Source organism: Silene latifolia, unplaced genomic scaffold (genome assembly GCF_048544455.1).
Source record: "Silene latifolia isolate original U9 population unplaced genomic scaffold, ASM4854445v1 scaffold_311, whole genome shotgun sequence".
In the NCBI taxonomy this organism is placed as follows: Eukaryota; Viridiplantae; Streptophyta; class Magnoliopsida; order Caryophyllales; family Caryophyllaceae; genus Silene; species Silene latifolia.
In genome coordinates, this window is record NW_027413247.1 from 114336 (window position 1) to 125509 (window position 11174).

An 11174-nucleotide genomic window follows, 5' to 3' on the forward strand; every position below is an offset into this window, starting at 1 on the left:
TTGATAAGATATTACATCACCATAGTTGTAAGGAATAAAAACCTTACAAGACCCATTACATACTAATGCTAAGGAGCCAATTATAATCTATGCCATGGTTAATATGAGATAATCTATCAATAATCCTTCATATGATCGCCTTTTTCATCTGATGAAATAACACATTAGGAAGAACCACAGACCCTTCAATCTTGCATTTGTTGCGGGCATGCCAGATATGATAAACCAGACTGGCCAAACCAGCAAAAACAACCTGCTTCTTAGCCAACGACCTACATTTCCAATTCATACACCATTCAAGAAGATCCTGTCCTACCAGATCAATTCCCAACCATTCTTGTACTAACCTCAGACAAAGCTGACTGAAGATGCAATCAAAGAACAGGTGAGAGCAAGATTCATCAGAGGAGTGACACAAATAGCAGGCAATATCAGTTGCCACACCAAACTTAACCAACCTGTCCTTTGTGAGTAGTCTATGTACAACAAAGAGCCAAAAGACGAATGTGTGTTTAGGAAGACTTAATCTGTTCCATATAACAGGTTTCCATTTCACCTGAATCCTAGAGCCCCGGAGCCAACCATACCCTTTCTGAATAGTATACTCCCCTCCAAGCCAGGAATCATTAGTATAGCCATTCTTAAACTTATCTTTCACTTTGCAAATCTGACGTCATGTCCAGCTAGAACTAGGAGAAGGACTATAAGACCACCAGTCCCGACCCTTGATATAAATGGCATTCACCCATTTGATCCATAGGTGGTCTGCCTTGCTATCAATCCACCATGTATACTTAGCCAACATAGCCTTATTCCAATCAGAGCAATTGATAATATCTAAACCATCTTCAGTCAGAGGTCTGCAACAGGTGTTCCAGGCCACTAGAGGAAGCTTATAATTGAGGTCCCCTGGCCATAGATATTTCTTGCAAATGCTGTCAATTTTCTTAAGGACAGAACTGGGCAAAACAAAGATCCTACACCAATAGGAATGAAGCTGGGATAGGACGGCCTTAATGAGCACAAGCCTCCCAGCATAACTAAGCTTTCTAGCCCCCCAACTCCAACTCCTAATCCGAACCACCATTTTCTCAGTTAATTTATTACATTCATTCACAAACAGTCTCTTAAAGGATATAAGAATGCCCAAGTACCTGAAAGGAAAATTCCCAACACGAAACCCAGAGAGTATTAGACATTTATTCCTATCCCCTGGGGAAATCCCATTCATATAAATTTTTGACTTCTCCTGATTGACCTTGAGACCTAAAGCTTCATCAAAAGTCTTAAGAGCATGCATCCGAATTTTAATGGAGCTGAAGTACCTCATTAAGTCTAGAGCAAATGCACTCTGATTACTACTAACCAGATCTCCAAGTACCTCATTAAGTCTAGAGCAAATGATTTTAGTGATGCATTTGTATAAAACATTGCAACACGCAATAGGTCTGGAGTCCTTAACAGATTAAGGGCAATCCTTCTTGGGAATCAGAGTGATAATAGTGGCATTCAATTGCTACAGGAGCTTCCCAAAATTAAAGAACTCTTTGACAGCAGCAATAACATCAGGACCAACAATTGAGTAAGAATCTTTGAAGAACTGGCTTGTGAACCCATCAGGGCCAGGATATTTATCAGCAGGGATGGACATGAGAGCACTCCTGATTTCTTCCTCAGATATATCCCTAATCATTGCAGTAGCTTGCTCCTCACTTACAGTTGAACCAGCTCTAACCACATCCAGGCAAACTGGGGTGACATAGTGATCATTCCCAAGCAATGCCATATAGTACACTAAGAAAGCATTCTTAATATCTGCATTAGTGTTATAATCCCTGCCAGACATATCCTTAATGCTAAGCACTCTATTTTGACTCCTTCTTGCCTTGATAGAGCAGTGGAAATAATGCGTATTCTCATCACCAGCATTCATCCAATTAATCTTAGCTTTCTGTGCAAGAAAGGTTCTCCTGGCTTCCTCCAACTCATGATAAGTTTTAGCAGCAGTTCTCTCTTCTTTTTAAAGGGCTTGATTACAAGGATCAACATGAATCTTACGTTTAATATCATACAATAGAGTTTCTGCAACATGAGCCGCAGTTTCAATATTGTCAAAATTGTGCTTATTCAGGTGCTTGGGAGGGTGTTTTAATAGCTTCATCTTTTTAGCCACCTGAAACATTTTAAATCCCTCAACCTGCTGAGACCAAACACTTCCAACAGCAGCAAGAAACTCATCACTCTTACCCCACATATTAAAATAAAGGAACCTAGGTTTAATCTTGACCCTTTCATGCCACAGATCCAAGACACAGGGACTGTGGTCATAAAGACCTTCAAGTAAGAATGAGAAATTGCCCTCAGGTCCATCAATAATCCACTCATAATTAGCAAGGATTCTGTTAATACGACTGTACACTCTAGCCTGTCCCTGCTGCTTATTATTCCAAGTAAAAAACGCACCAAAAGCATACAAATCCACTAGGCCACAATTATCCAAACAATCTTAGAAATCTTTCACTTCAGCTGCTGTAACATCAGATCCCAGTCTTTTATTCATATGTAAAACATTATTGAAGTCTCCCATAACTAACCATGGAGCATTAATATTAGTACCCATATCAACAAGAGATTTCCACAAACCAATCCTCTCATGCCCTTTGTTGAAACCATAAACTAAGGATAAGTACCAAGCAAACTGGTTAGGTAGGAATAACTGATCGGAGCCATTTCGTGTTCACAATTAAGCATATGTGGTCGTTGGTCAATGGTCGATACAAAACACAATTTATACTTCACAAACAACTCTACAATTAGTAAAGAGGCAAGTAAAGGTCGGATCCCAAGGGACGGGTATTGAAATGAAGATTCTATTGTAACTAGTGGTGTCTAGGGGTGTCACAAATTGGGTTGATGTAGAAGGTTACTAAACTAAAATAGCAATGAAAATAAACTAACAAGGTAAATAAAATAAGGGGTGTAAACAATTGATTAAAAGCACTAGGGTATCATGGGTTCATAGGGGAATCATGGGATATGATCATACAAACATGTTCTCAAATTATAAGCAAGCAATTATTGTTGTGATGGATCGAGTTGGGTTATATCTTACAATCCTAGGAAAGTTTGGGTCCCGGAGCCGAATCTCTTGGATTGTACAACACCTACAAGTCGACTTAATCTTCCCTACTTAACACATGCATGGTCTAACAAGACTCGAGTTGGGTTTTGTCTTACAAGTCAAGTTGAAAGGATAGAAGATGATAGTAAATGCAAGGATTCATAGGCTTAGCATTTCATCAAATATAACATGTGCATGTATTAAGATCAAAACAAGCAAGCAAATAAGATATGAAAGCATATTAATTTAAGCATGAATCATTCCCCATGTTGGTTTCCCTAATCACCCATTAAACCCTAGCTAAGAGACTACTCACTCATTATCATATTGATCATGCTAGAAAGGTTGTCAATCATACTAACATAATGAAACATGATGAATAAATGAAAGTAATTAGCAATAATTAAAAAAGGGATTAAGAGATTATACCTACTAATGATTCCAATAATAAAGCAAGAATAATAGAAGTACTTGAATCCTAGATTGAGAGGTTGTCAATCTCCCAATAATAACCCAAATAATCTTCAATTACCCAAAATAAAGTAAGAACAAGAGAGAGATTAAAGAACTAAAACTTGGATTAACACTTGATTAATATTTGATTACAATATTGAAGAGAGATTTGATTGATATTAACTACACTAATTATTGATAAGAAGAACATGCTCCTCTAATTAGACTAATGGGGTATTTATAGTGAAAATTAGGAAGGATGCATTAGGGTTAACTAAGGGCTAAACTAGTAATTACACTTTTTAAGTTGAGCAAGGAGCCTCCGGGATTATCCGAGAGAAGGGCTTCTCTTATCGATGCTTGAAGAATGAAAACGTCTTTGGCCGCGATCCGTGCGGATGGGAGTCGGGACGGCCGGATCTGGGTGAAGGATCCGAGCGGATTCTTGGGCAAGACGCTCGGATTGGCGAGGGGAATCCGAGCGGATTCCTTCATGGGGACGCCTGATTGGCGAGGACGGACGGATTCTCTACAATCCGTTCGGATTGTAGTTCAACAACTTTCCTTCTTCTTTTTCTTCCTTTTCTTCATGAATTCCTTGGGGATTTCCTTGGGGACTCAAGGATCCTTTTCTCAACAATGCTCTTCTACTATGCTATGTACAAAGGCCTTCTAGTCTTGTTTCTCCTTGATGCTTGGTCATTGAATATGATCAATTTAGCCTTGTTTTGCCATGAAAATGCAAGATTCTTACTCCTTTCCTACCAAGGGATCAAAATCTCAAAGAATATGCAAAACAAAGAACTAAAGATAAGAAATGACCCAAATAGGCACTAAAAAGCATGGAAACAATGGTAATTCGGGGGCTAAATATGCGCCAATTATGGTCGCATCAAATATCCCCAAACCGAACCTTTGCTCGTCCCGAGTAAAGAGGTGACAAAGACTAGGACCAATACTAACCTAACCTAATAATAATAGCCGATATGAGACAATTAGCGGGTCTCACTCCGCCCCTTCAACTCACAACAAGACAACCATGAGGCAGGATGCCTTCTTGCAAGGCAAGGTGGGTCTTGCCAAAATGGCGACACATCCAAACATTAAGCACACAAAAACACATAATGGATGCATCTACAAAAAGAATAGCCACTTTCCTCATCTAAGTGGCGGAAATTATCTACAAGGGAAGCAATTCAAGGGTACACAATCCTTCATAGATGCAATTTGTTCAAACTACTAAGCCTAGAAGGATACCAATAAATCACCTCCAAATTGTGTTAAGCTAGGGTACCTTTGTCCTCAATCGTTAAATGCTTTTGTCAAGAGTAGACTCCCTATGGTGTTAGAAACACTGGAGGATCGCGGAATTCCCCCTCTTGCCTAGACAAGAAGAAGGGTCGTCCCCTCTCTACCATGCACAAAAATGGATACGATGGATAAAGGGATCGATAGATATTTGAGTTTCATTTTGGGAGTTTGCTTTCATTTTTGTTTTCTCCCCCAAATTTCTTTGGCATTTGACTTTTTGAGAACACTTTCTTTGCCATTCTTTTTGATTTTTGGCATTTCAATACTTGACAACTTTTTGCATTTCTTTTGAACATTTTCAAAGTCACTCCAATTAGTAACGAGGGTGCCTTGTATTTGAAGCTTTAGGAGTCTATTTTTGCTCCTCTTTTCATTTGATGCATTTTTGCAAACTTTCTTTCAATTTTCATTTCTTTGAACTCAAATTGATTTCTTTTTGTGCCCATTCCCTTTGATGACAAAAATAATGGTAGAACATGGATGAATGATAGAAGTATGCATGGTTTCAAGGGTCACCTTGGAATAAACGGTAGCCAAGGAGTTATCACACCACAAGGTACTCTTGACTAGGCCTTAAACCATGGGTCAAAGGATACTAGCATGACACATCCTAGGGTGTTTTACAAGTATTCTAACAAGCAAAGTCTTAAGAATAAAAAGCATCTACTAGGGCCTATATACACTTGTCAAGCTTCCCAAGTAGACGGTTTCGCAAAATTTTTCTAACATGCAACTACATGCCATGATGCAACTAGCATATAAACATCCTAATGCATATGATTCTACCAACTAATATGCCAAATAATTCTAAATGCAATCCTAAGTTCACATTGTTTTTACCGCATCAATCAAAATAAAGCCACATAGTCATTAACATAAAGAGGAAAAAGGAGATTGGAAAGATCATACCATGCGGTCTTCAACATCCTCATGTCTCGGATGTGGCGTAGTCAATCAAAGTGAACAAGGATGAACAAACACAATATATACAAAGGAAATGAACTTGTTTTTGGTTTTTCAATTTTTCAATTTTTATGATTTTTGAAATTTTTCAATTTTTATGGTTTTTGAATAAAAGTTTAAGTGTTAGAATTCCCATCCCCACACTAATATGGGCATTGTCCTCAATGGCCAAAATGATGGAAATTATGCAAAGATGATGCATGATTTCTATACTAAATGCAATTCTACACTAAGCTATACTACATGATGCATGGTTTTTGTTATGACGGAGAGGATAATTTAAATTACCTCCCGTTGTGTATGCATTAACTTCCCCAAACCAAGTAAGACACTATTGCTAATGTCAAAGCATGGGGGAGTTCATGCACACACTATGCTATGCATGAAACTAGATTGTCATTTTGGATTTTACAAAAATGGGAACAATAAAGAACACCTCAAAGGAACCGAGGTGTGAGTCATTTGATGTTGCTAGGACTAAACCAACAATGATCAAAATGAAATAAAATACAAAGAGATATAGACAAACCGTGGGAGAGTAGGAATCTCCAAGGCTAGTCTTCCATCATGCTACTATCACCATCACTTCCCTCATGAGAAGTGGTCACATTGCCACTTTCCTTGGCACTTTCTTCTTTGCTTTCTTCATCACCATCTTCACTATCTCCTTCTTCATCTCCACTTGCTTCTTCCTCAATATTATCATCAATCTCTTCATCATTTCCAACAACCTCATTGTCTTCCACCACTTCCCTAGATGCACCCGGAAACAAGGCTTCTTTATCCGCCCAACTAGGCAAAGGACAAGATGGATCAAGGAGTCCTTGCCTAGCTAGATGTAGGAGGGGAGGATATTGAGCCAAATAAGCATTCTTCCGATCTTCATAAGCTTGCTTGTGCATGGCTTGCATAAGAAGAGTTACATAGTCTTTCCCAATTTCAACTCCTTACGGTTTGAACTCTTCATATTCATAGGGGTAAGGCGGTATAACAATGGAAGAGGAGGGGTTTCATGATCACCCTTTTGTTGTTGAATGATGTACTCGGCTTCTTCGGATAGGGGAAGTAAATAGTTGGTCCGGTGGACACTAAGACGGCAAATCTTTGCGGGTAAAGTGAATGATCGAGCCTCACTAGTAAGCCACCCATACTTGGTATCAAGGGGATTGTGAGCAACCCACTTAAACTTGTTAATCAAGGTGGACATATCAATAAGATGGCCACCATCCTTAGCCTTGTACTTGCTATCCTTATTGAAATTAGGATCAAAGTGCTTGGCTAGGACCGTGACAAGGCCGCCATTAACAATTACGGTTTGACCCTTCTTCCCACTATCTACATGGAGCCATCTATCAACCAATAGCCTCAAAGAATTGTAAGACTTGGTGTGAATTCTTCCAATATTCAAAGTTGATTCAAGGAGAATAAAATCGAGTCCCGTGAAATGATTGGTGTCTTTCCTAGCAATTATGGTATTTCCCACAACTTTGTGCCATATTCTTATGCCCGGATGATGGACCAAAAGAGCACGACAAGCTTTAAAATCTTCAAATTTCTTCCCGGAGATTGCCTCCCAAAGAGGCTCGGGATCATACTTCCCATATTGCTTATAGAATTTATGTTCATCGCTAAGACCCAAAATTTCACCCAATTCCGGAAAGGTAATGCGTCTACTAGTGTTAGCTAGACGAAACTCAATATTTTCCCTATTCTCAACTTTTGTCACTTTTAAAGAACTTAAGAATTCCAAGACAAGGGAGGGGTATGTTACCTCCTTCATTTCAAACAATTTCTTTAAACCCATGGCATTGAAAAAGACTCTTGTTTGTTCAAGAACACCCAACTTCTCTAAAGCATCTTGGCATATGAATTTGGTGGATTGAATTTGTTTCATAGCAAACTTGACAAATGTATTTCTATGGGAATCGGAAATGAATGTTACCTCCGGGTAATGCAAGAGTTGATTAATTACCGAGTAGAGGTGATGCTTCCATAGAAATTTGTTGAGGTTGTTGCACTTCCAAGCTTGGTGTTGATACCACCATTGCCAAAGCTTTCTTCATTTGTAGAGCTTTTTGCCTTTGAGAGAGAGTTGTAGCCTTTGGTGCCTTTGTTGCCTTTGCTTTTGCTTTTGTTGCTCCCTTTGTTCTTGCCATTTGATGAGCTAACCAAGAAAAAGATCAAAAATCTTCAATTTGTAGAATGCCCAAATCGATTTTGAAGGTGAAAGGCTTTGCCTTTATGAGAACAAAAATCAATTCAAAGGTGAAGATTTTGTGCTTGGTTTTGATTGTTAATGAAGATGGAGTGATTGATTTGTTATTTGAAAGATGGTTTGATTTGATTTTGGTGGGTTTTGTTGAGGGTTTTTGTTTTTGAGATGGAGAGGATGAGGGTTTTGATGTTGTGGGTAGTGTTTATGAATGAATGAATGAATGAATGAATGAAGGTGGGGTGGGTATTTAAAGAACTCGACAATTTTAGGACGCAGGGGCAATCCGTGCGGATTAGGCGCAATCCGCTCGGATTCTTCAGCTTCAAATTTTCAAAAATCCCGCCTAGAGACGGGCGGATTCTGGGGAATCCGCTCGGATTCTTCTGAGATGAGACGGGCGGATTTCGCTTAGGACGGGCGGATTCCAGTCCAGAGATTTTTCTTTGTTTTTCTTCAGCTGCAAGACGGGCGGATTGTTCAAAAGACGGACGGATTCTCGTGGAGACGGCGTCTTTCCGTAAATCCGCCGGATTCTTCAACAGTCAAGAATTTTTGCAATTTCAGCTCAGCCCAAGACGGGCGTCTTCTCGCCAGGACGCTCGGATCCTCCGCAGACGGGCGGATTCTCAGAATCCGCTCGGATTGGTCCTTGTGTACACGGATTCGATTCCATCCGTGCACCAACGCATTCCCTTATCATTCTTTCTTTCTTTCTTTCAAATCTTGTGTTCTTCATTGTGGGGCACTACTAAGGCATGAATAGCCTAGGCAATTGCCATCCCCACACTAAGGTAAAGCACTACATATCAATTAAAATCATTAGTCCCTCCCTCACTTCTCTCTTTTCATGACAATTATTTTGATCAAAGTAAATAAAATCCAAAAATGACAAAAATGCAATATAAAAATTGAAAAGTAAGTTAGGGAGTTAGAAATATTTACAAGTGGTGGTTTAGGGAGGACTCCACCAAACTCTCATTCTTGATGAGATGTCAAGGAGGCATGTTCAAGGTGTTGTTGATGTTGCTCAACACCTTGAAGAAGTAGTCAAAAGCTTGTTCATTGTTATGGTAGAGGTCCTCAATAGACCGTGGCCCTTGTTGTTGATCATGATCGATGGCATGCCCAATGTAGGGATTAAAGATCCCTTCAAATTCGTCGTCCCAAAGACCACAAACTTCATTGAGTTGATCATTGAAAATCTCTTGCTTGGATGGAGACAACTCTCCCAATTTCTTTTCTTGGCCAATGAGGCCATCATCTTCTTCCTTGGTTGATTTTGATGAGCTTTGCAAGCTCTCCTTGTCACAATTCACTTGCTCTTTGAATGGAGCATCTTCAATTTTCTTCCTCCATTGGAGTTCCGATTTCTTCTTTTCATCTTTTCGGCTATAATGATCAATCATGAAACATGGCTCATGCAAACGAGGAGCTCTCATGGTCTTGTCAAGATTAAAAGTTATGCTTTCATCTCCCACTTCTAGAGTGAGCTCTCCATGTTTCACATCAATCACCGCACCCCGCGGTGTGTAAGAAAGGTCTTCCTAAGATGATTGGAATGTTGGAATCTTCCTCCATATCAACAATGACAAAGTCCACCGGGATGAAAAACTTCCCAATTCGCACGGGGACATCTTCCCATATCCCTAGCGGTGTCTTCGTCGATCTATCGGCCATTTGAAGAGTGATATTGGTACATTTAAGCTCTCCCATTCCCAACCTTTTACTTACCGAGTACGGCATGACACTCACACTAGCCCCTAGATCACATAAGGCTTTGTTGATCGTTGTGTCGCCAATGGTACACGGTATTGAGAAGCTTCCTGGATCCTTTAATTTTGGAGGTGAACTCCCTTGAAGTATGGCACTACTCACCTTGGTGAAGGCGATAGTCTCAAGTTTCCGGATTGACTTCTTCTTTGTGAGGATATCTTTCATGTACTTTGCATAGGCCGAAACGTGATTGATTAATTCCGTGAAAGGAATTGAGACTTCTAAGTTCTTCACAATCTCCATGAACTTCCCAAGTTGATCATCAAATTTAGGCTTGGCTTGACGACTTGGAAAAGGAAGTCTAATCACAATGGGCTCCTTTTCTTTGGCTTTGTCTTCATTTTTCTTTGAGCTTTCTTCTTTTGATGATTCCCCTTCTTTGGGACCTTGCACCACAACTTCATTCTCACTAGCTCTCACAACTTCATCCTCAACTTGCTTCTTCAGTGCTTCATACCTTGTACCACTTCTCAAGTGAATGGCACTAACCGTTTCATGTCTAGGGGGTTACTTTGAGGTGGTAATTGCCCCTTTTGTCTTTGTGAGCTAGAAGATGCTAGTTGAGTTAATTGTGTTTCCAACATCTTGGTGTGAGCTAGAATGTTGTTGATGGTGGTGTCTTTTGCTTGGCTATCTTTTTGCATTTGGGTGAAAAATTCTTGTTGATTCTTTTGCATTTGGAGGACCGCTTTTTGGACATCAAAACTTTGGTCATTGTGGTGATTGTATGGGTTTTGATTTTGGTAACCTTGGTTTTGATTGTAAAAGGGTCTTTGATTTTGATTTCTCATGGGTGGTGGAGTGTATGTTGTTTGAGGGTTTTGGACATTTTGGCTTTTGTATGAGAGATTTGGATGGAACTTGGTGTTTTCATTGTAAAAATTTGAATAAGGGGTACCACTTTTGTAAGCTTGGAAAGCATTGACTTGCTCGGTTGTTCCCCTACACTCACTTGAGTCATGACCCAAGGTTCCACAATTCTCACATATCCCGCTTGGGATTGATGAGGATGCCGTCATGGCATTGACATGATGCTTTGATGATTTTGAGTTTTCCTCAAGTCTAGCCATAGCTTGTTCAAATTTCAAGTTGATTGTGTCAATGTGAGCACTAAGTTGAGCACCCAATTGAGTAACGGTGTCCACTTCATACTTTCCTCCTCTAGTAGCCTTGCGAGGCCTACTATATTGCGAATTATGGACCGCCATTTCCTCAATCTTGTTCCATGTTTGATTGTCATCAACTTCGGTGAACATTCCATTTGATCCCATATTGAGAATGTTCCTTGAATCTTCATATAAACCATTCCAAAATTGTTGCACTAAAAACCATTCGCTA

General features: G+C 39.7%; 1 protein-coding gene across 1 annotated transcript; it reads right to left on the reverse strand.

The window, feature by feature from the left end:
- Nucleotides 1-673: 673 nt before the first annotated feature.
- LOC141639242 (uncharacterized) lies at nt 674-1933 on the reverse strand. The gene is made up of 2 exons (XM_074448411.1): nt 1521-1933; nt 674-1391 (listed from the first exon to the last, which is right to left on the reverse strand). The coding sequence occupies exons 1-2, from the start codon at nt 1931-1933 to the stop codon at nt 674-676; spliced, it is 1131 nt and encodes a 376-aa protein (XP_074304512.1).
- Nucleotides 1934-11174: the final 9241 nt, after the last annotated feature.

Coding starts and splice junctions, on each gene's coding strand:
- LOC141639242 (XM_074448411.1), bottom strand. CDS start 1,933: ATGAATGCTGGTGATGAGAATACGCATTATTTCCACTGCTCTATCAAG. Junction 1,392..1,520: donor TTTAATTTTGGGAAGCTCCT/GTAGCAATTGAA, acceptor CATTTGCTCTAG/ACTTAATGAGGTACTTGGAG.